At 33.0% G+C, this 25,578-nt stretch overlaps 2 protein-coding genes across 3 annotated transcripts; both read right to left on the reverse strand.

The window, feature by feature from the left end:
- Positions 1 to 4,597: 4,597 nt before the first annotated feature.
- LOC126654133 (katanin p80 WD40 repeat-containing subunit B1 homolog KTN80.3-like) lies at positions 4,598 to 13,341 on the reverse strand. 2 transcript variants are annotated; one of them, XM_050348211.1, is made up of 19 exons: positions 13,063 to 13,341; positions 12,604 to 12,734; positions 11,831 to 11,948; positions 11,284 to 11,510; positions 11,097 to 11,199; positions 10,733 to 10,803; positions 10,008 to 10,082; positions 9,784 to 9,927; positions 9,415 to 9,592; positions 8,250 to 8,768; positions 7,749 to 7,793; positions 6,983 to 7,659; positions 6,704 to 6,826; positions 6,334 to 6,408; positions 6,125 to 6,237; positions 5,848 to 5,964; positions 5,677 to 5,745; positions 4,939 to 5,041; positions 4,598 to 4,836 (listed from the first exon to the last, which is right to left on the reverse strand). In XM_050348211.1, the coding sequence occupies exons 1-18, from the start codon at positions 13,085 to 13,087 to the stop codon at positions 4,981 to 4,983; spliced, it is 2,871 nt and encodes a 956-aa protein (XP_050204168.1). In that variant the 5' UTR covers positions 13,088 to 13,341; the 3' UTR covers positions 4,598 to 4,836; positions 4,939 to 4,980. The 2 variants fall into 2 exon arrangements, with proteins under 2 accessions (XP_050204168.1, XP_050204159.1); XM_050348202.1 differs by having other exon boundaries at positions 4,598 to 5,041.
- Positions 13,342 to 19,382: 6,041 nt separating this feature from the next.
- LOC126664858 (protein STRUBBELIG-RECEPTOR FAMILY 3-like) lies at positions 19,383 to 25,254 on the reverse strand. Its single transcript, XM_050357444.2, has 16 exons — positions 24,786 to 25,254; positions 24,020 to 24,146; positions 23,858 to 23,929; positions 23,566 to 23,631; positions 23,354 to 23,425; positions 23,181 to 23,252; positions 23,025 to 23,096; positions 22,874 to 22,939; positions 22,695 to 22,760; positions 22,080 to 22,447; positions 21,601 to 21,998; positions 20,868 to 21,139; positions 20,555 to 20,693; positions 20,067 to 20,200; positions 19,766 to 19,922; positions 19,383 to 19,688 (listed from the first exon to the last, which is right to left on the reverse strand). Exons 1-16 carry the CDS (start codon positions 24,877 to 24,879, stop codon positions 19,626 to 19,628), a joined length of 2,238 nt encoding a protein of 745 aa, XP_050213401.1. The 5' UTR covers positions 24,880 to 25,254; the 3' UTR covers positions 19,383 to 19,625.
- Positions 25,255 to 25,578: the final 324 nt, after the last annotated feature.

Here is a 25,578-nt window from a genome sequence, read left to right on the forward strand (position 1 = left end):
TTTAAAATGGAGGAAACTAATAATTGTTGAGTAGCTGATTCTATATCCAAGCTCAGATTAAAGGATTAAACCTAGTCAAAGACAAGAAAGGCAGGTATGTAAACACTACAATTAGATCTAGATGATTCATAAAATATGAGCACTTATAATATATGAATTTTATTTAATTCATTTTTGTATTAATATAGAAATCATGAATGATAAATGAACTTTCACGTAGAAACCATGTTAATATTACAATAAAGGTAAGATGATTCATGAAAACAGAAGATATTATGCATGACAAATTACAATATAGAACAAATATAATCTGTATCTGAATTTTGCATTAGTATTTAAGATATTGGAGAGAACTAATAATTAAAATTCACTACACCGTTGGATCCCGTAAATTAAAATTCTTTTCTGTCTTCTTGGAATTTCTCTCACCAGCTCTATTTCTTTTTCTTGGTATTTTTGAAACCTTTGGACTTGTCTCTTTTGATTTCTTTAAGATTTTCCTGATTTACATTTTTGTTGTGGTTTTTCCAACTCTCATAAGAAATTTAAGTCAATGTTTGTTTATTTTTGTTTTGTTGCAATCGGAATCATGCTGGCACGACTCAGTGCAATATTCAATCTTTGTATCCGGTTCATTTTAGTCATCTACAGTTATGATTATAATAATCGGACGGATTAAGAGTTTTTATAATTCTTTTGATTTTTTTTTGTATTGGTTTGATTAAAAAAAGTGCAATTATCCATGAATACGAGAGTTTGATTCAACAGTTATCATAGTTGAATTTAAAGGTAATTACACAATTGTTTGACAAATTTGATTTTTTCATTTTTATTTTACTTCGGAAGTCAGAACTATGTGATTATTAAATGAACCGAAAATGTTACAGTGTTCATATCAGCTAATCTCATGTAATGGGTTGCACATATCGAATTATAAAGATTTAATAACTCGTGTATAAATTTATTAAAAGTTAAAAATTCATAATTAAATTATAAAAAATATACTAAACATGAGTTCGGATAAAGTAAAATGAAACAAGAAGATCCACATAAACCGATCTTAATCAAATAAATTATCAGTGTATCAAAATAATAAAAATTAAATAGTTCACATATAATATTGTCAAATTTTTAAAAATGTAATAGAATTATCATCAAGGTTGTAGTTATTTTTGCATTCATATTTATAGAGAAAATTATATTATGAACAACAACAGTTTACATACGAATATCATATCTTTAAATTCCTTTGGAAAACAATTAAGAATCATCCTCACACTCTTAATCTAGACAAAAATTTATTGTTTAAACTTTAAAATATACCAAATTCCCCTTTCTACAATATATAACTACAAAAATCTGTGTGATAATAAAATTGTCAATTCCATAAAGAGCATTCAAAGAAGTTAGAAAAATGAATCAGCACCAAAAATGATATATGCATTTTCATTGAATTTCAAGAATGAAGTATACATAAGAATTGTCACAAAAATTACATTCTAAAAGAAATATATACATCTTCAACCATTACATTCATTTGAACATTACACAAAAATTATAGACAACGTACAACGGCCAGAATCAAAGACTCGCAATGAAAATACTCGAGGCACTGCAAATAATGGCCGTTGTTTAAAAAGGCTCAAACTATTTATTTGACATATTTGTCTCTTTTTTTTCAAGAGATATACGAATACAAGACAGACTTTAGTTCGACTGAGCGACATGAAAACAGAAGCTTTGGCCGATTGCACTAGTCTATGGACTTCTATGTTATTAGCCCTTTTAATGTATCGATCCAAAAGTATAATGATTCAAAAATGATTTTTATTGAGGAAATTACGCTCCGTATGTTTTTCTTTTGAAATTTTTTCAAAAATACGTTCTAACTTTTTGCTGTTGTAATAATATTCTTTTTTAACTTTTTTTTAACAAAATATGTCATCTACCAATAATGATCTACCAATAATCTATCAAAATAGAGTAGTTTTGCAAAAAATAAAGATTAGAGCGTATTTTTACAAACATTTAACTGAAAGTACATATTTTTATTAAAGTCCATTTTAATTGTCAAATATCGTGACATATACCCTAACAGGAGGCCTTCGAGCATCCACCCGAGTTTGCCGATTGAGATACTTGAATGACATCACCTTCAAATACTGTATTATTCCAGTCCATACGGAGACTCCACTTTATTATCTCTCGAAGAGCTAGAAATTCCAATATACCTGGATCCCAGATATATTGAAAAATAGCTAAAAAGGTTCCTATTGTAGCAGTATCCTGATTTTTTGCTATTCCCGCTATTACTCCGAACTTTTTATTACTATTTGTTCCTGCATTATATTTTATCAAAATGGAGTTTTGAAGGTTCCTTGGATTGATTGTTCTTCGAGTAGAATGGCTACGATGAGGATTTGATAACTAAGATTCAGGGATTGTTTTCCCGCTTGTGCCAACCTCAACTCCTTATCATAATCTTTTGCAAATTCAATTGTCTGAATTTTTGTCCAAGCTCGGTCCTTAAAAAATGTCGCGTTCCTTGCCTTCCAAATAGCCCAAAGACATGAGGAAAATGTTGCGACACCTCGATTTGTTGGATCAATATGAGTAAGATCTGCTTTAGTTCTTGACCAGGCTGCCGCAAAGGATAGATCAGATACCATTTGAGACTGAAATGAAAGTAAAAATGCAAGCCAAACTTTCCGAGCGAAATGACAGTGAAAGAACAAGTGAATCTGATCCTCTGTTTGTCCACAATGAGGGCAGCAATGAGTACTATCCATTCAGATGTTTACTGCCTCAGAAGTAGATAATTCGTCCACTAAAACTTGCTAAATAAAAACTTTTATTTTGTCAGGAATATTCATGTTTAAGAGATGCTGTCAATCTTTCCTGTTTAAAATCGAGTGATTGTCAATAATTGATTCTTCATTATTATCCATTGCTATAAAGTATCATGATTTAACCGTAGAGTCGCCCGAAACGTGTTAATGCCAAATCAATCTGTCGTGCAGGTAGTATTCTCACAAAGGCATGGCGAATATCGTTTGTGCGTCTTCTTGGATAAATGTGGCTCTAGTTAGTACTAATTTAAAATAAAAAAAAAACATTTCAACTATTAAAATTATGGATTTAAAACAATTTTAACATGCTTTTGGAGTTAGATATTTGAATATCTAGAATAATTTTTCCAAAAAAAAAATGAAACGAAAGAAGTTAAGTTTTAAGGTTGAGGTTACGAGAAGAGAAAGATAGAAATATGATCGGCCTAGTCAGCATCAAAAAGCATAAGGATGTGGCATGAGAGTTAAAGAATAGGAACAAAGAGAATAATTAAGTGGAGGAGTGGACTGGCCACGTTGGTTGTCTCATGCCACATGTATGCATGAAGTGGCCTACCATCACTTGAAGTAATGTTCAGCACAAGGTAAAAAGGTAAAAAAAGTTCAGCACAAGAAATGGGATGTTATACCGGCCAATTTAAATCAGCCTCCTTCAGGTTCGGCTCGGTTTGTTTACACCTTACGACATATGAGGACTTACGATATGGAGTTTATATAATTCATTATGTATTAGTATAGAAATTATGTATGGTAAATGAAACATTCATGTAGAAATCATGTTAATATTACAATAAAAATAAGATGATTTATGAAAACAGAAGATATTATGCATGACAAGTTACAATATATATATATTATATATAATATAATCTAGATTTGCATTTTGCATTAGTATTTAAGATATTGGAGAGAACTAATAATTTTGATTAGTTTAATAAATGATTAAAATTTGTTATATAATTGGTCCCGTAAACTAAAATATATTTTCTTTTGTAGTTTTTCCAAAATTCCTCTCACTAACTCAATTTCTTTTCCCGAAGTGTTTGTTTTCTTTAAGATTTTTCCAAATTGCACTACATTCGGAGTTAGAATTTGGAAGTGTCATACAATTTTTGTTTTGTTGCAACGCAACTCGTATAGCTCGGCAAACATGAAACATTCAGTCTTTATATATGAGTACGATTTATTTAGTCATTTTCAGTGAGAATTATAATAAGTGGGCAAATGGTAAATTTCTTTTGTATCAGTTTGATTAATAAAAACAATACAAGTTATGCAAGAACACGAAAGTTTGATTCAAAGTTGATGATAGATGAATCTAAAGGCAATTACACAATTGTTTGATAAATTTGACATTTTTCATTTTTATTTTACTTTAAAATTTATCCTTAAATTAAATGTATATGCAGAAATAACAATATATTAATGAACATTATGTGATTATTATATGAAATGAAAATGTTTCAGTTTGTGGTTAAGTTATAAAAATATATCAACTCATGAATTAATTTGTTAAAAATCAAAGTTCTGTTAAATTATAAAAAAACTAAGCACTTGTTCTGATGTGGAGATGACGTAAAATAATACTAGCAAATCCAACGTTCACATCAGCCGATTTTAATCAAAAGAAATCATCGTTCTATTAAATTACAAAAATTAAATAATTCACACAACGTTGATTCATTCAAAAAGTTACCTCAGAAAATTCCTTACAAACATAGAAAAAAGTTATAAAATGGATCAGCACAAAAAGAAATATATGCATTTTCATTGAATTTCATGAATGAAGTATACATAAGAATTGCCACTTAATTACATTCATTTGAACATTACACAAAAATTACAGACAACAATGGCCAGAATCAAAGGAACTGCAAAAAATGACCGTCGTTTTATAGGATTATAGTCTTTCATCATTATGTATCAATAGTGGCATGTACGTTAATGCTCTAGTAATTATCTCATGATATTAGTAAGCTGTATATGCCTGTTGATACAAGTCGATATTATGAGCACAGCGTATGACAAAATCGTGAGATACAAAAATCACCTGAAAGTAGCATCATTTGCATATCTTCTGTTGGGTTACCTCAAAACTGATGTTGAAATTGGCTTCGGATGATAACAGTGGCTACGATTCTCGTAGAACTAGATTCAGCTCCAGAGCTAATCTGGCCAACACACCGCCTTTCCTGCAGTAAAATTCAGAGGGAGATTTCTGTCCGTTAGCTCATATTTGAGCCGAGGCTTAAGCACTAGAGTTTCAGAATTAACAGAAAACAAGGCATTTGTAAACAGCACAAAACAAATGCACTCATCATTTACAATGGAATATAGCAGAATGATGATCTTTTAAAATAGGCCAAATCACTTTAAATCCAAATCTTCAAATTTTCACAACTATTTCCCGAATCGAAAGGTTTGTTGCAATTATGTTCATTTTTTAATTGACACCTAATTTTGCTTACATGGCATATAATGCGTCAAATTATTATTTTTGCCAACTGGATAATACATGCATACATACCACATAAGCAAAATTAAGTTCCAATTTGAAAATGGACATAATTGCAAATAACCTTTCAATTCAGGACATGATCGTAAAAATTAAAAATTTAGGTCGTAATTGATAAAAGAACACAAAGATTTGGATTTAAAAAATGGTACGGGCATCCTAAAGAATTTCCAAAAGGGACCCTTTAATTAGTTGCTAAGATGCATTTCAGCAAGACAATAGAGAAAAATAATTCTTATAAAACTACTAGTTTTAGTGAAATCAAAGTGGGTTAAACGAGAGAAGAGTGCTCAAGTCAAGATAGCGGCTTGCCTGATGATTTCTGGAAGAATTTGCTGGATCATTTGCAGGTGAACGAAGCACTGCTTGCAGCATTCTAGCCTGCAGTCAAACATATGAATACATGTAAGCCACACCAAATTACTTGGATCAGGCGATTTATCATTTACGAAAAGTTAAGCTTCCACGAAAATATAGGCAAACCTTTGCTCTGCTTGTAGATTAACACCAACTCCAGGAGGACCGGACACGGTTGAGCGTATTACTGGGCCAAAGACGGCTACAAGCTTTAGTAACATCTCCAAAGAGACACTTATGTGCCTGTATATTAACAGTGCAAGTTAAGTTATGATATAACATTGTGATCATCACCACTTCTGCTAATGTTCACTAGTTTGTACGGTGATGGCAGTATTACAGGGTTCATAATATCCAAGTTACAGCAATGAAAGTTTTTTAATCATGTGGAAATCAAAAATACCTTTCCATCTTGCTATCTAGTAATCCCACAAGCACAGGGAGTATGCAAGAAAACAAGTCCAAGGTATGAATTTCCATTTTTTCAGTAAGTATACTGATCACATCAGCTTGCACCTGCAGCAGGAATTTAATGTAATAATCAAATATCAAATCCAAGATAAACGGCTAGTCAAAAGTTGCATTAACCAACAAAAGATAGTAATTACTCACAGAATGATCTCGCAGTTTTCTCAAGGCATTGATGGCGCCCTTACTATCGTTCTGATCCCAAAAATGTCGAACCACCTATAGAATGAATTGAGCAAGTTTCTCACGGATTTTTATCCCAGAAAAGGAAGAAAAAAGCAAGAAACAAACTTAATGAAGTAATTAAGATATTGAAGAAAAATCACCATTCTTTGAAGGTAGCCAAAGCAGTTAAACTTGCTAATCTATATATCATATATTGGTAAATGAATTTCTAATGACGGAGTCACTTCTAGAGTAGAGGTTGCTTTTAATGGAGACAACTTAATCAATCTCAAGATTCAGATTGTAAAATGCAGCAATCCACATCATTCAAAGAATATCAGTAATTTACCTGTATTTTTGTTAAGCGGGATTTAAGAGTAACTAAAAGAACATCATGAGTTTGCAATAATTCTTCACCAATATCATTATAGTTAAAAGATATTGGGTCCCTTCCAGAAACCTGAGGCTCCTCCTGACATCAATTAAAAAAACAGAACAGCGTGAATAGGTTGATCAGAGATAAGGACATAGGCATGTGAGTTCATTATGCTAATCCCGACAAGAAACTGAAAATTCTGAAGATGGCCTGCTTATGTTTAGATATACAAATCGTCAAATTAGGGCCTACCGTTATGGGAGGTGTTCTGTCCCGCTCAGGTGCTACACGGCGTGTCATATTAGTAGCTGGGGAAGGTGGTCTTTCTCTTAGAGTCATATTACTAGCTGGGGAAGGTGGTCTTTGTCTTAGAGTCATATTAGTAGCTGGGGAAGGTGGTCTTTCTCTTGCAGGTAAAGCACGAGTGGCACCATTTGAGGCAACAGTTTTTCTCTCTCTTTCAGGTATAGCTTTAGGAGTTCCATTAGCAGCTGCAACGGGCCTTCTATCTGTTTCTGGTATAACGCGCCTAGTTACAGCAGTTGCTGCGGCAGGTGTTCTATCTATTTCCGGTATAACATGAGGGGTCACAGCAGCTGCGACAGGTGTTCTGTCCATTTCCCGTATAACCTGAGGGGTCACTGCAGTTGCTCTGATAGGTATTCTATTTGTGTTGGGCAAAACGTGAGGGGTACTATTAGTTTCTATGTTGGGTTTTGTTTTGGTTTCAGATATGATAGGAGTGACTATGGGAGAATCTCTAGCTTCGGGCGTAGAAAGAGGGGTAATATTATTTGATATGGCAAGTGTGCTACTTGTTTCATCTACAGTATGAGATTCCGCTGTTGCTGATTGATCTTCACTGTTAAATCTCTCTCGTCCTTCAAACCTTTCAACCAGAGAGCGTGTCCTGCCTGATACTACAGCAACTGCAGGACAGAAGTATTTAAATCAATAACTAATATTCATTGAATCATGAAGTGGTGAAGATGAAAATTTGTGACAAGTACTGACAAACCTCCATTGACAATTTTAACAGAAGGAACCCCGCTGCTGCAATTAACTGATTCATTACCAGAAACAATAAAATTAATCACCAACAGCCAGTGAACATAGATACATTACAAACCATGCAATGAGAGAAAACCAAGTTCAGAAACTTACAACAATAAGGAATGATAAGAGCTAATTAAAAGCATGATATGAAAGTTAAGACCAACACTTTTAAGAGTTCATGTAAGCCACAGTAACAGCTACAAGACGAGGGTTTGACAATATTTACTAATAGCTAATAAGTTGGCTTGTATTTAATGTATACATTATCAGATAGAATCAGGTTACAGGATTGGAATGGCTTTGATGATACAATTGAAGACCAAGAAAAGCCTAAGAAATGCATGATAGGGGAATCCGGATGGCAAGAAAATTTGAGATGAAAGAAGAGTAGACAGAAAAAGGAATTTTGAGCATACAGCCGAATCATGAAAAAAAATGATGTTATATGAAAATAAGATCTCACCGTTTTCCTGACTAGAAGGTGTCTCTGGGGATAGGGTTTTCTCAATCTTGTTGGTAACTTTGTTGATATTGTAACTTTTTTCTTCACAAATTTTTTTCTCTTCCTCTTCTAAATTTGGAGTTTGTACTTTCAGAATCATTGCACCTTCTTCCTCACTTGGCGCATCGCAAAAAGTTTCAGACTCAAGAGCTGCTGACAGCTTATCAACATCACTCTTGCTACTTGATAGCCTCCGCATATGAGCTGGCCTAAGCAACATGCCAGGTTTTGTCCGTGAAAATGTAACTTTTTCCCTTCCAGAATTGGAGTTTTTCTCAATGACCCTATCCTGGGGCACAAAGGCGGGTGCAACAAAAGATTTATTAAATGGATCTCCAACTGCTTTTGCATTAACTTCTATAACGGGAATCTTCTTCTCTGATGGTGGATTGCGCATTTCTTTTGAATCAAGCGGGTGGACATTCTTCGAAGAAGTCAAAGCCCCAACGTTTTGGGAAGAAACTGGTTTTCCACCAGTAGCTTCAAAAAGAAAATACGAAACAGTACATCAATACTGGACAGCAGAGCCGAAGCTAGAAGCATTCACAGCATATGCATCTTGGTAAAAAAACCATGTGTATATAATGCACTTATGGTAGTATTCCTATTTGCTAACCCAAAAATCTAAGTCAGCATATGCATCAGTACTATCAAGTTCTAAGCCAGCACCAATTCGAAATCATGCAGATGGACTGGAAATGCTTGGAACCTAATTTAGTTTGAAGTAGAAAAGACTAGGTTCAGCCTCAACTTTGTCTTAAACCAGAATAGGTCTTGGTGAATAACGATTTCTTCCACACAAATGGATTAGGGAAAATAATGACCATCTATTTCAGTCATTTTTTTCAATTCTTTTTTTTCTCGGTATTTTATTTAAACTACTTCTCCATAATTCATACTAGAATGTCTTGCCAAGGTCAGTATAAGCGCTAAATTGAAAATTTATAAAGGCTGGTTTCTATACCATAATTGAATTTTGACAGGACTAGATTTAAAATACAAGGCCAGCCGATTTCTTGAATTTGGATAATGAAGCACTAATACACATACATGAAAGATATGCAAAATGTATAAACTAGGAAGTATTGATGGTTTGGTCAACAAAACTGCAAAGACGTCGACTTACAATCTATATATATGTTCTTTATTTCTTTGACGTCATAATCAGGAGACATAGAGCGCATAACTGAAGTCAGCCTTAGACCACTCCTTACTTTGTCTGGCGAATCACTTTTTGGGTTGCTGAACTTTTTGTCTGAGTCAGATTCTTTGGAAACAAAGCCAGCTCCATATGGCTCAATAAGCTAAAATGAATAAAGCAAAGTTTGAAACTTAGCTGAAGCTCAAAAGAAGAAAAAAATCATTTATAATTGTTTAAAATTAGGGATACATGGAAGGAAAATAAAATGTTTGGCTTAGAAAACCAAATAATATGATAACTTCATAACCTAAAGGAGTAAAACAAAAAAAAGAGCTGCTCAATAGAGAAAAATACCGAAATATCAGCTGCCCAAACTGCGACAGAATTTCGATAATATGAGCAACCCAAAAGTTTTCCTTCTTGAATGCAGAGATCACCGAGTGTGGACCACCCTATATCGATGGCATCATGGCAAATTACAGGCTCCCAAGAATAAACCTGTAGTTTAAGTATAATCCAGAACTCAACTTCTATCATAGAAACATATGGCAACGTGTTAGGACAGAAACAATCCAAACCTTTAGACTATCATCTAATCCACAAAAAAACGTCCTCCCATCAGGATGGAAGGTAGTTGCACGTACTCCAGTGGCCTAGTAAGAAGAAGCAAAAAAAGCATAATGACATTTAAGTTACAAATGATCAACACAAACTAATTAAAAGAAAATAGCAAATAGAAAGAAGCCTGAATAAAGCCTAAATAGAGAAACAAATAGAAGTGGATAAAAGGTACTAAAAAATGTGCACATAATGAGGTTTCAAATGTAGTTCTGGAAGGAGGTGATAAACTGGCTCTTGCATTATGTAGATTCAGTTATCAAAAGGAGAAAAGAAAAAAAACGGAGGCAGAAGGAAGGAGTGTTTTATTTTAACAAACTGGGACACAAATTTCAAGCCATGGCAAAAAACTTTAGAAGCCAAAACTAGTGATTGGAGCATAAAATTAAGTGACGAACTGTATAAGTTACCCTTTTTCCACTGAAACGCATCTAAATGACTAACACCCGAGAAGAACACATTAAAAAAATTTGATGCTTCTTGACTGGCAAACAAATTACTAGTAACATTAAATATTGCGGGAAATAAAAAGTAGCAAACTGGAGCTTACAGAATTATTATTTTTAAATTCTACTTCAGGCCCAAGACATTTGTCAATCATAGAAACCTAAAAATTTTAAAGAGAAACTATACCTTAATGCTTAAAAAAATTGAGATGTATTTAAATTCAACTATGCTCAGATACCTCAGGTCTAGTAGAGCCAATCAATTCAAAAGTTTCCAAATCCCAGAATTTCACAGTTCTGTCTGCTGAACCTGAAAAATGAATTTTCATGTTACAATCATTTTTAAATTTAGCCTACAAGAAATTAATAAAGACAAGCTGATTGCAGGTCATCAAGATTTATAGCACAAACAAAAAATTCAAAATTAGGTACATGGAGAAAAAAATGTATTAGAACTTCGAAAGATAAGCGTACATTGCTAGAATGGCAACATATTAGCAGAGAACCAGAAAGTAATAGAAGTATACAGCAGCATAATATTAATGTTATTCACCCACACGGATGCAAAATAGACTTATCAAAACCAAGCCATCTAGGGCTCACCTGTGGCTAGGAGAAATTCAAGGGGATGAAAATCTAAGGATCTAATATGCCCTTCATGGAACTTAAAATCATGTAAAAGCTTTCCAGCAGTAAGATCCCACACCTGTTCAATAATAATAGCGAACCAAATGAGGGGATGCAACGAAACTTCATTCATATTCTAATGATATAGTGAAATCACTAGTACCTTTACAGCATTATCAAATCCACCAGAAACTACCCAACGACCATCAGGACTGAATCTAATAGTACTAACGCCTCGAGTGTGACCCTTGTAAGTATGAATTGTACCCTTCTTTCTGATATCCCAGATCTTCAGATTTGTATCAGCAGAACCAGATGCAAAGAATTCACCAAAGGGATGAAACTCAACAGCAGTGCAGTTTGATCTGTGTCCAGTAAGAGAGCGAACCACTACACTTCATGAACAGCAATACATATTTTAGAATTTCACGAAGCATCAGCTGCACTAACTCTGCTATAATAAAAATTAATGGTTTGCTAGCAAATACAAAAAGATGAGGTACAGGACCATGGCACTTCAATAATTTTCTTACTGAAGTGAGACACACGTGGTTACCCCACACTAAGTCTAATAAATGCAGACATCAGGATTCAAACTTTTCTGGTATATTCTAAGTCAGACAGGTGTAGCACACAATCATAGATTTCCATCCAAACTATTACATCAGTTCAGATTATAAAGTAAAACTCAGTCAAACCAAGCAACATACCTTTTGCTTCTTCCAGGTCCCAGAGCTTTATCATCCCTGTGGAAGCACCGCCAAGAACTAAAACTTCAGCTGAGTCAAATGCTAAAGATTCAATGGGACTCGTATGACCAGACAAGCTCTGCACATGAACAAAAACAAAAAAAATAAACTTATTCTTTGAATTGTAGTATTGCCACGGAATATCTGCCACGTGGTACAGTTATCATCCAAAAGAGTTGACACCATTAAGACAGTGAAAATAGTAGCAGCTTCAGCATGTAATAAAAAAACACAAATCAAGTTAGATAATTCCAACAGATAATATAAAGCAAAACTATACTTGAAAGAATGATCTGAGCAGTAGAGATCATTATTTGCAACACCGGAGGAGAAATACTTGCATGAACCTAGTTCAGCGGATTATGAAACAAACATCACTTAACGTGTGACGCATGACAATTACAAATGTGATAACCAGTCAATAAATAATCATATTAAATGATTACATTTTAACTAGAATTAATATGATATTCACTAATTGTTTATGACATTTATTATTGCCACGTGTGACACCACGATAAATGAATGGTTCATAACAGCAACGAAAAGTCTAAGGCATTTCGTAACGACATGCGAGAAGCTAAAAAACAACCGAATCAGCAACTCATTAATTAGGCCCGAACAGAAGTATATTATTATGCAAATAAAGGAAAGCATGGCAGATAAGGTAAACATCATCTAAAGTAGCAATAATTAAATAACTCTGAATCTAAGTAAGACGGAATTGAACTAACCATCAAAGAAGAAGGATTTCCAATGGCCCAAAGATTGACTTTGCAATCATCACCCCCAGTTACGAGCATTCTACTCGACTTCTTCCCTATACTTAAGCAGTTTACATTGGTTGAATGAGCCGCAAATTCTTCTATTTTCATATAAGTCAAGGAACTAAACATAGATTAACAAATAAACAACACAAGCAACTTCTAAATTTCCTTTTAAGCCAAAAATTAACACAAAACCTAACCTGCAGAACACTTCACCCAAATTTTTTGCATCACACTTATCCACAAACAAAAATATTAAAAATCAGTTTAAGCTTAATTAATCAAAATACTAAAGCTTCTACAGTACGCAAGCAAAAATAACTCTAGAAAACCTAAAAATTACAGCAAACGCGTAAACATCATAACTGATTTTAAGCTTCAGCATTATAACAGCAGCAACGGGAAAGAAAAAAAATTAAAGGATACGCAGCTTATATCCACGCTTCGTCATTTTACCACCGGAGAAATGAATCACCGGCACCGCCGCTAAAAAGTAAATTACAGATCAGAAAAGTAGCTAGGAAGTTCTTCAGCTACTGTGAGCTACTTGAGAAAATCGGAAATCCAATCGAGTTCGGAAATTACTGATTTCCGGTGGAATTTCAGATTCTCCGGTGAGGAAATAAAATAGTTAAAGAAATTGAGTTGAATTCAGGCTATGATTGAGCTTCTTATCAGAGTCTACTACTAGCTGTTGCTTCTTTCTTTCTTTTGCTTTGGTTTTTCCTATATTACCCTTTTCTTTATGATATATTTTGTGGAGGACGTAAATGCCCTTCTAATTTGGGAGGAGTTATTTTTTTAGTGGATGTTGATTTTTCATTTTCGTCTTAAATTTTTGTAATAGCAACGTTGTGGTCTGAAATATTACAAGTAATCTTACCAAATTTTAATAAATTTCCCTTTTTTGCCTTGTCTTTTCTATTTCATTTTATTAAAAAAATGAAAGAATGGTTGATGTTATGCCACTATTGTGTTATTTTATTGTGCAAAGTATTAATAAAAATATACGCTATATTAATAGATAATATTTTTAACATCTACTTGTATTGTATTTAATGAGAAAAATGAAGCTATTTTTTCTTTGAAAAATTAGTGAAAAAATTAACATGGTCTTTAAATTTATAGGACGAGTTGACAGTTGTAGAATCAGAAATTTAAATTGGGTGAATGTTTTTAAGGCGAACGATACGTTGTTCGGCTATTTCAAGCGGTATGTTGATTGACTTTCAAAAGAAATTAGACTAAACGGTATATTTTTTATACCGACCAATATCTTATTTGACTTTTTTAAAAAAATTCTATGCTTAAATTTTTTAAAATTAACTCGATCCTCTTTAAAACAATTATTCAGTATTGGTCGATCTCTAACATTTCGGAACAGGCCCCACCCGAGTTCCGCCTCTGGGAGTTTATATAAATTAAATTTCAATCTACTTTGATAATTTATTACATAAATCTTCTAGAAATAAATCTACTTATATCTAAGTATGTATTTTCAAAATGGATGAGAAGCAATCATGCAAATGTTAACTGTATTAAAATTAAGGTAAAATATTAAATAGAAAATAGAAATATATTTTAAAATTAAATAAAAAGATTTATATAATTGTTTCTTTTTTATTTAAAAATGTAAAAGCGGATATAATTGATATTATTTTAAATGTTTCTAGATTAAATTATTAAAATAAATTTTATGTATATGTTATTTGGGAAAATAATATTTTGGGCTCTCTTTCAAGTTTTGAAGTTACCAACCGGAATGATTAAATATGTAATTAGATGAGATGCGTGTTAGATTAAATTAGTAAGTCTCTCTTATTCTCTCTCTTATTGTTTTAACATTTGTTTATATGCTGATAATCTGACAATGTTAACATGAAAGGGACATTTGCTTGGGAATTTAGTTAAACCCTAATGACTTTGGTTCTGGTATAGCTCATGCATTTATATTCTATTCCCAATTTATCAATTAATTATATATCTAGTGTCACAATCACAAATAAACAAACAGTGGATAATTGAAGAAGAAATAAAATCAAATAATTGAAAAATATAAATTAATAACAGAAAGTAGTAATTAATAGCGAGAGGTAGCACGGAAACGGAAACAGGAAACGGAAACGATACGAAACGGACACGGGAAAACGAAAGTTTTTCAAAATGAAGGACACGAAACGTGGGGGAAACGTGTAAATAATAAAAATGCAGGGATATATTAATAAAAATATTTATGATAATTAACAAAATAATTCATTTTAATATACTAAATATTTAAAATTTTATAAATATATAAAAAATATGATATAATTCAACAAAAATAAGTATATTTGATGTATTGTTGGCAATGCGAATGTAATATTTATGGGCAACTAGTTAGATTTTTTTATTTGTGGGTAATAATTTTTATTTTTTTTACAAATTTTAATTTTTATTATTAACAGAAACGGCCCGAAACGTTTCGTACGGATGTCCAAGAGTTTCCGGTTTCCGAAACGTTTTCGAAACGGGAAACGCAACTTTATCGAAGTTTCCGTGCTTCTTATTGGGATTCCCTTAAATACATTTGAAATTGAGGGAGTCATGTTCACAATTTATACCGTTCACTAAAGATATAAATAAAAAAAATTAATTATAATCAAATTACTTTACACCGTTCATTTTACAATGAACGATGTAAATTGTGAATATAACCCCCTCAAGTTGTTCAAATAAATTTGAGAGGATCTAAATACTTAATGAGAGCGACCTACACTAACTAAGAATGAGCAAATGGTCAGTTAAATCAAATTGACCAATTGATTTTGATTATATTTGGTCATTTTTATATTAATTTAGTCATTTTTTTATCGAATTAACCGATTAATTCATTTGAACCGGTATATAATGTGATTTGCTAGGAAATCTTGCAACCTCTCTCATTTGCTGTAGCAACTGTCTTAAAATATTTAACTAAATTCATAACACTGATTAATTACTAGGGTTGAGAGAATCAGTATAAAAAATCTAGCTGTTTGGTCATAGATTTGGGTAACAACAGCATATAATCGTAAACTACGTGCTAATCTAACAAAAATACAGCTGAGCTGGGTACAAACATAATCAAAGTGCTTGACATGTCTTCAAATATGCATAAACTATTTAATTTGTTTATTAATTTTCACATGAATAGCCTCAAAAAAAGCATATCTTAAAATAAGCATAAGCTTAATTAATTACCCGATTTACTTTTATTGATTCCTTCCATTTATTTACGAGTCTCTAACATGTAATGCTCACATGTGTTTTTGTTTTTTGAGAGAATTTAACATGACATGAAAAGAAATAGCAAAACAAAATATAAAAGCTGGTAAAGGGAAAATGAAAACTTTTTCAATGGGTGTGTTCATGGTGTGGGGTTATTACAATAAATTGGATTCTGAGGAAGAATGTCCAAGCACAAAACATGTATCATGTAACATGATTCACATTCCATGCTAGAACACCGGTCGCGTAGCCAGAAAATACTATCAGAAAAACAAACCGTAATAAAAGAAATTTTAATCTACAATTTATTTATACCAACTTAAATGAATTTAAAAATCATAACTCAAAAATTACAATTGTATTTCAATTAACTCCATCTAGAGTAGGACATGATCCTTTTATAAACATCTTCGAGAAAATCACCACTATTCCAACAAAAGAAAAAGTACTATACTTGTTGCATGACTAGACGCGATCAGAGACGAAACTATAGAAACTCGGATCAAATTATATTTAGATTTATATTATAGACTTTTAATAAAAATAGAAAAAAAAATAGTATGTCCTAATAAATTGAGGTTTATCCTCCAGCCGAATTTGATAGGAAAATTAAATGTTCAAATATGTCATATTAAATAAAGCATGGAAACACTAAAAACACATTTTCTGTTTTTAAAACATTATAGTATCCAAAACTCGTGAAAACATTCGGATTCATTTGTATAAATTATAAAAAGTAGACATTTGTTTTCTAACAAACAAATTTAAAAATTACATATATAAAAATAAAATTATCTAATTAATTATTTATAAATTTTATTATTGACATCACTCAAATTCTGTCTCTTATTTATTACTGGATTAGATTACACTGGTATAATACTTATAAAATATTAAAATATTCATAATAACGTTTATAGATAATTTATTAATTATTATAAACTTAAATTTCAAGTATATTTAATTGATTTACTTCATTAATTGTCACAAATATAAATAAATTTTATGTATAAAATTTTATATTTTATAATATATCATATTCTTCATTTTAAAAAATATTAATTTATTTTTTTGTTTCATTTCGTGTTGTGTCATTTTTATTTCTTATTCCGTGTCATTTTTATTTTCTGTTTGGGCATTATTTAGGTCAAAATTCAATGAATTTAAGCGGTATGGAGGGATTATCCAAACCTATGCACAGGTCCGAGTCCTGACCATAAAACTCATAGCACATGACCCCCACACAATATAAACGGAGAGGGTTACTGCGTGCAACTTCACCAAGAATCCAAGGTTGATTAATGGGTCCTTATCGGTACTTTATAGATGCTAAATTCTGCCGCAGTTTCATAAAAAAAAATTAACAAAATTGGAAGAACCAAAAAAAGCTATTCTCAGGAGATTTCTTGATAGGTTTATTTACATTTTTCAGCATTAATTAGGGATTTGTGGTTGTCATAAGACCATCATCGCTCTCATACATAGTTAAATCATTCGTGTAACAAACGAATAGTGCGTTAGTCACGTGAAAAATTGAATGATAAAATAAATAATTATTGAAGTTTTTTTTATTACAAATACTCGTTAGATTGTTGTGAAAATAACGTGGCGCAACAATTGTATGAAATAAACACTCTAAAATGACTGGTTAATTTAAAGGTCAAATAATCAAAAAATGTCAAACCTTTCATGAAAGTTTCATAAAAGTCATAACTTTTCAATTTTATTCAATTTGTCCTCAAACGCATGATTTTGTTTCAATAATGTCAAACTATGTAATTTTGTTCATGTGGCGGCTACGTGGCGCTGATATGACATGCCCCACATCAGCGCCACATAAGTAAAATTGTATATATGGACATATTTGAAATGAAATTATGTGTTTCAGGACAAATTAAATTACATTGAAAGATTTAAACTTTTATAAAATTTTCATAAAAAATTTGATCTTTTTATTTATTTAGCTTAAATTAAATAGCTAGAGCATGCGTGTTGGAATCGAATTGGTTGGATTAGTAGTTGTAAAATATTTTGGGAAAATTTACACCTTTCTTAGCTAACTAACCACACCATTAAATTTAGAATTATGTAATTACTAGAGGAAATGGACATCTAAACTGTCAAATTTAGTTGAATTTTCACTATCAATACACGCACAAAATTCACATCATCTTATATTCCATATTTTATTATTATCAATTAAATTATGTGTTCAACATATAAGACAACAAACTTCAAGCTCAAGACAAAAATATTTAAGATCATTGATTTGTCCAAACTATAGGTTAAATAGTTTTGATCATAAGGAGACCACCGACATATGAATTGGTGTGGCACAATAATGTCGCTTGGTTCGAGGCAGATTAAAATCAAATGAAAATTGGCTGTGTTGAGGACTAAGAAAAGGGACTGAATTGGGCACAAAATCCAAATTTGTGTCTCCAATTTCATTTTGTTTTTTGAAATTATCAATTACTAAAGTAAATAATAGTGTAATATATTAGCATGTGAAAGTGGATGAGATACAATGTAGTGACCCACATGACATCTTGTGGACGGTGCAAATCGTGTGGTCAAAACAACTACATATGCATCTCGAAGATCCTAATCACAATGTCATTAAATATTATATATATGTACATATAAATAATATTCAGCAAACTGCTTCAAGTAGTTGGTTTTCTAATTCTCTAGCAGAGCAGTTGATGTTCCTGTCACAATTATTAAATTATACATAAATTATACTCCCTCCGTCCCGTTTAAGAAGTCCCATATTCTATTTTGGGATGTCCCATTTAAAAAGTCCCATTACTATTTTTAGAATACTTTTCCATTGAATATCCCATTTTACCCTTATTTTAGTTATCTTAAAAGAGTTTTATGGAAAATTCCACTATCATTAATAGGGGCAAAACATGAAAAAACATGAAAAGACAAGAATAATTAATGTTTTCTTAATCTGAGTGTAAAGTCAAATGGGACTTTTAAAGTGGGACGGAGGGAGTACTAATTTTCAAAAAGGTATCGTTTAGACTAATACTGTTCACGGGTTTAGGCGGTTCGGACGGGCATGATTCTTTTCAATGCAAGCCGAATCTCAACCCGAGTACGATTCATGCTTAATATTTACTGTTCGAATGTGATTTATATATTATATTTATGCGGGTGGACCTCATTTTTTGAACATACGTAAAATAGATTAACTAAATATAAAACTCTAAGCATGTAGGTACGAAAAGTAGAAGGAAATCTACTACAAGCTCAGGCTAGTTTTGAAGAAAAAATAAGAGTTCAACCTCGAACTAAATAGGTCGGGCTTAGGCAGCCCGGACGAGTCTCCAGTCCGATAATAAGCTCTAGACTAAACCCATTAGGATAGCATCCACATTGAATTCCGAATTCTAGTCTCGAACAACTTTTCAAAACTTTTAAAAAAATAGTAATATAATTTATATGAGCTAAATACACCATAACTTACATTACCATGACTAATATTCACGTTTCACACAAATAAAGAGAATAATTATATAAACACATATAAAAAGAATATAAAGAACAATGAATGGGTACCCCTACAAAAACTTTTAGCTCATTACCACTAAAATTTCTAGCCATGCTTAAAAACTATATAGAACATATATAATTATACGACATTTGATATTGATATATAAATACGGTTCTTCAGTGAAATCTACCTGACCAAAATCTTGAGTTTCAGATGATTGTGTGCTTCACATTTTCCGCTACATCATACGCAAAAGGTCCTGGACAATTTCGGACATAGGCGGCCTGAACTCTGGCTCCCACTGCACATAGCAACAATAAACAAATTTACATTATGATTAACTTGTAGTACAAGAAAAGAAAAGAAAAGAAAATGCACCTGAACACATCTGGCTATTATATCAGCAAAACGCGATAAAGACTTGGCAGGATGTGCTCCATCTAAAGACGGATCAACCATATCAGATAGCGAATCTATATCATGAAGGCGAGGAATTGCCCATCTAACGAGAGATTGCTCCCCTCGAGCACGAGACCTATATTTAATTTAAGATTCAATAGTATTAGCTCAAGAAATGATTGCTAAAGTAAAATTCATTTTACACAGTAAAAGAATCTGTTTCAGAAAAAAAAAATTAGAATCGGCACAGAAACTCTCTTTCAAGGACTTACTAACTTACCTGTCATAAGACTTCCTTCCGGTGAGGAGTTCTAGCATTACCACTCCAAAGCTGTATACATCGCTCTTGCAAGTATAATTTCCCAATTCCAATTCTGGAGCACCATAGCCATAAGCGTTGAGGCGTCCTGATAACTGAAGAATCATAATATTAAAAATCAGCAACTAGAATTCAAGCTTCCGTGTTTAATTAGCAATTATTTTACAATAAAGGTTCACTTTGACCATCAAATTTGGGACAAAAGATCAAAAGAGTTCAAGTTCGTGGTCACTTGTCGATTTTTTTGGGTCAGTTAACACTTAACATCTTTGACCATCAAGACCGATGTCAATCTGACGTTGGATTACGGTGTAATTGACCCAAAATTGACAAGTTAAGGTTTCTTTTCTCAAAACTACAAACTTGTCTTTTGATATTTTGTCCCAAGTTGGAGAGTCGAACCTTTGTTGACTAGAAATATAACCTTTAATTTTTTAGACCAAGATTACCTCGCTTGCAGAGCCAGACGATTGTAAAGGGGCCAAACCACAGTCCGAGACACATGCTGCAAGCTTTTCATCAAGAAGAACATTTCCAGATCTGAAATTCTGGTGGACCATGGGTGGCTCACAAACTTCATGCAGATATCTTACCACACACCAAAAAAAAAGTGAATGAGTGAAGTTGTATGAAGCAGTCTCTTCAAAAAGGTTAGAAGGAGCTTAAAAGATATGCCCATATTGAACACTCGATTTAACTAGATATTCAATTAGAAGAATTTAAAGAGTGGTTTAAAGATTTCATATTAAGATATTTACTTACTGTAGGGCTCTGGCAGCTCCTAATGCTAGCCGAATGCGTGCATTCCACGTAAGTTTCTTGTGGATCTCGTGATCCATATGCAGTGCATCATGAAGCGTCCCTGTCTCGCAATACTTATAAACAAGTAGCCGTTGTCCATGCTCAATACAATAGCCCACGAGTTGCACAATATTTGGATGCCGAAGTTTAGACAGAGTAGCAACCAAGTCAAGAAATTGTTCATCGGTGTGTTGCCTAATACACATGCTGTTTAATTTCTTGACTGCCAGGAGCTATTTGAACCCAAAAAAAAACAGAGAAAATTAGATATATGAGAGACCAGAGCCATGTTCTCAACCACAATGAGCAAACTGATAAAGAATCATTCTGACAAAAAAGAAGGGCGAAGATTGGTGATGTGATATACATTGAACATAATATGTTGAAAGGTTACGGTTGCAACTAATACTAATCTTTCACGTTATAATTGGCTACACAAGAAATTGCAACCAAAAACATTTAAATTTTGATTGCCATCTTGATTTCCTAAGTCTACAACATCTATCTGTCGTGTGTCTATCCATACATTAGATAAAGAGAAAACCAGCGATAATGTAGTTTAAGGAAAAAAGAGACAGAGAAAAGATACAGCATTACTCTAATGCTTATAGAAGGCATGATGAAGCTCGAAGAAAATTCATTCATTGACACAAGGTTTACCGAGTCTTAGTTTATATTAGCAAAATAAACTTACCTTTCCATCAGGAAACTCGGCCTTGTAAACACTGGTATGTGTGCCTTCTCCAACAAAGTTTTCTTCTGAAAAACTGTTTGTATATTGCTGAAGTGTGGCGATGTTGAACACCTTTAAAGAGCTTGAAGATTTCAGATTCTTGGTCGACTTGCTCCTTGTATATGCTTCAGCAGGGACAACCGGGTTGACAGTGACTCTGTCGACAGGAGGGCATGAAGCAGAAGGTGGCAATGGCTGCAATGCCGTAAAATTCTTATCTATCTTATGATCCTTCCTTGATAAAACAGACATTCTTGTTAAACCATTTCCCCGTTCATCCTGCAGCTTTGGACTTGTCTCCATTTTTCTGTTGTCTATTTGAAACTGATCTTGTAACTTTACTACAGGATTTCTTGGAACTGCTCAAAAGGACATATTGAATATAAAAATTCGAACTGATAAGCTTGAACAGATAGAAAATAGGAAATAAAAAAAATTACCTTTCTCGTGCTTAAACTGTTGCGTTGAAGCTTTACTATCAGGCTTTTTCGAGCGGCCCTTGTAAGAATCAACATCACCCCTTTCGGCATCTTCCTTTACTTTCCTTCTTTTACAGCATACCGACACTATAAGAGACAATATTATAAAGACAACTATCACCACTGCTGCAGCACCAACCAAAATGGCCCTGTGAGTTGTAAAAAATGGCCTCGATCTTTCAGCCTCAGTTATTGGAATTGGTGTCATAGTCGGCCAGTGTGTCTGCGTCTCAGGTGCTTCAGCAGTAAATGGGGGCATGGCAGCAGATGGTGGAAATGCCAGAGGAGGAGAAGCAATAATAGTTGTATTGAAAGGATTGCCATCTTTTCTGCCACATAATTAAAGGAAAAGGAATTAAGGAGAGTTCGTGGAATGCAAAAGTTTACGACTCGGGAATCAATCAGCAGTTACTATCACATGTGAAATTCAGAAACAGAAAATCGTGCTTCCTCATTTAAGCATCGTACACCTTAATTATTCTTTCACAGCGCTTCTTCAATAAAATCCAGCAAAATCTCATATCATGATAGTAAACGAAAATCAAAACCAAACGAAAAAAGAGCGGAGTAATTCACCTAAAATTTGGAATAGTCAGCAACTTCACAGGTATAGGTCCTGAGAATAAATTGTTCTCTATATTACTGTGCAAAAAGAATGCGACACGTCAGATATCAAGGCGGTACTTGGAACAAGTTATGAATCCTAGGCTAACACATCTTCCATCAGGGAGAATAAAAGGCAGCCAGAAACTTACAGATCCTGAAGGAGTAGATCTTGTAATACATCCAGAACTCCTCCGAGTTGATTATTCTGCAAATGCCTGCAATACAAGAAATAATATATAAGATTATGCAAATATCATAAAAGCGGAAATTTGCATAGGGAAATGCCAAGAAGATCCGTACAATGTGGTAAGGGATGACAAGTTTCCCATCGACGGAGGAAGCTGGCCACTCAAATTATTACCTGACAGATTCCTACACAATACGATATACAATTACAAACAAAATCTAGAAAGCTAAAGAGATAAGTAACTATAAGATTAAGTTAAAATATCCTACAAAGTTGTCAAAGTTGGCATCTGTTGAAAGGCATCTGGTATTCCGCCGTCTAGATTATTATCATTTAATGACCTGGGAAGAATAAAAGCTAGATTTTAATAATGGCGAAATAATTACAAGTAAACAGCTCCTATGTTCTGAAGCCATTGTAACAAATTCTGATTGAAACTCACAAGTGTGACAGTTGATTTAAGGAGGATAATGTACCCGGGATGCTTCCCTCGAAGTGATTACCAGAAAGAGAACTAAAACAAGCCAAATAAAACACAGAATTTAGGTTACTGAAAGCGTATGCAAGGATTGGAAACAAATACATCCAATAAAGTCAGCAAACTGATTGAATTACTTTTTTAAAACTACAATATAAAGGTTAAATTTTACATACAAACTAAGCAAAGTAGTAGGCAAGCTCAACGGAATGTTCCCTCCAATATGATTGTTGCTGAGATCTCTGTATCAGTACAGCATAAATACGCATATAAAATTCACATGAACGACCAGCTATGTAGAGCGGAATCAGAAAACTCCAAAATAAAAATTAGCTAAAACCACATTTTTTACAAGCATACATTATAAGCATAGAGTTTTGGAATTTCAGAAACGTTTCCAAAATATAGGACCCGAGGAGTTTCCGTGTTCTATGCATGAGCAGCACATTAGAAATAACTAACACTTACATTGCCATAATAGATTCAAACAATGACAAGTCATCCCCCAAAGTTCCACCTAAGTTCATGCCACTTAATCTCCTGTAATGAACATAAAACTTCAAATTAAAAAACAAAATCACCTATTAAAATCAAACAAACATATAAACCAAAAAGAGAAATAGAATATACAGTTCAGTTATGTTAGAAAGGACACAAATAACCCCTTGCCATTCCTCTCCACAAGGGTCTCCTCCAGGTGACCATCCAAGCAAAGGCGGTAAGTTCAGTGTCACCCACAACGAATTAATAGCCAAAACTATCAAAAATAAAACACACAGATTAATCAAAATTTTATAACTTTTAGCAAGTTCAAGAATTTAATAGCCAAAACTATCAAAAGTAGAACACACAAATTGATCAAAATTTAATAGTAACTTTTATCAAGTTCAAGAATTTAATAGCCAAAACTATCAAAAGTAAAACACACAAATTAATCAAAATTTTATAGTAACTTTTAGCAAGTTCAAGAATTTAATAAAAAAAATTTATAACAAGGACTCATTCCCGAAGCTGAAAAGCCCGGGATCACTGGCAAATTCCGGAATGTGAACCGCCCGCAAGCCCACATACCGGGGTATATAATGAGCAGCAGTTAAGTCCCGACCACTCCATTTAAAAAGAGCATGGCCGGAGTTTGAACCCGCGACTATGGCATCTGGCCAAGGCTTACTACTAGACCAAACTCGTACGGGCATCAAGCAATATACTTTTTCTTTTATATAATTAGGTAAATAGGGAAAAGGGAGAGCTTGTAGGAGAAATTGATCCCACAACCTAATATATTGCTGCTCGCGCTTATAACATTTAAACTATTGCTGCTCACGCTTATACTATTTGAAGTATGACTCGTTCGTCAAGCAATTTACTTGAGAACCAACAAAAATCAAAACTTTACCATCACGAGGATCAGTGGAAGCAGAACAAAACGACACCGTGAAGGCCACTAACACCAACCCAGGAAACACTCCCCACTTCAGACAACCCACCATTGTTAGCCAAACCCGCCTGAGAAAAACTCAAAAAGGTCCGAACTTTGGAGGAACCGCAAGTGAAAGACAGAGAATTTGCAATGGTGTAAATGTAGAAAAAGTTCAAATCTTGAACCAATACAACTAAAAATGCAAATAAGGGAACAAAATCCAAGACAATTTGGTGGGTTTGTTTGTACTATAAACAGCAAAAGCTCAGTGGTTTGAGTGAGTGTAGTGATGGTGATCTTCTTGCGCTCTGTGCATAGATATTTTTATGTAATGAACAGAACTGTTTATGTTTATGTATAAACTTTTTGAAAGTGAAATGGTTTGAATTTGTTTGATAATATTTTGTTGCATAAAAAGCAGGAATTTTGGGGTCACTCTCTGTCTCTTTAGTTCTTTACTTGCCTTTTTCAAATTATGCTAATTTCATTTTTTTTGAGTATTTCTAAATTGGTTTTTATTTGTTTGCGGTGAATGATTGCTGACTCAGAGAGTCTGCTTTTTGAGAATTTGATAAGTTCATCAAACTGTTTTCGAGAGTTGTATTTTGGAAAATTGTAATTTCCTTAAATAAATTATGATATCTTGTGTTTACTACTTACTATTTTCATGAAATATATGAACTCAAATTTTTATCTTAAACGATATAAATACTCCACAATTTTACTAGAGAGATACAACATCTTCCGTAATTAAAAACTTGATCCAACT

The sequence above is a fragment of the Mercurialis annua genome, linkage group LG1-X (genome assembly GCF_937616625.2).
Source record: "Mercurialis annua linkage group LG1-X, ddMerAnnu1.2, whole genome shotgun sequence".
Lineage (NCBI taxonomy): Eukaryota > Viridiplantae > Streptophyta > Magnoliopsida > Malpighiales > Euphorbiaceae > Mercurialis > Mercurialis annua.

Coding starts and splice junctions, on each gene's coding strand:
- LOC126654133 (XM_050348211.1), bottom strand. CDS start 13,087: ATGACGAAGCGTGGATATAAGCTGC. Junction 9,928..10,007: donor GATTAGATGATAGTCTAAAG/GTTTGGATTGTT, acceptor CTTAAACTACAG/GTTTATTCTTGGGAGCCTGT. Junction 7,794..8,249: donor ACCTTCTAGTCAGGAAAACG/GTGAGATCTTAT, acceptor GTAATGAATCAG/TTAATTGCAGCAGCGGGGTT.
- LOC126664858 (XM_050357444.2), bottom strand. CDS start 24,879: ATGGTGGGTTGTCTGAAGTGGGGAGTGTTTCCTGGGTTGGTGTTAGTG. Junction 23,097..23,180: donor ATGCCAACTTTGACAACTTT/GTAGGATATTTT, acceptor CGTATTGTGTAG/GAATCTGTCAGGTAATAATT. Junction 22,448..22,694: donor CTGACTATTCCAAATTTTAG/GTGAATTACTCC, acceptor ATTATGTGGCAG/AAAAGATGGCAATCCTTTCA.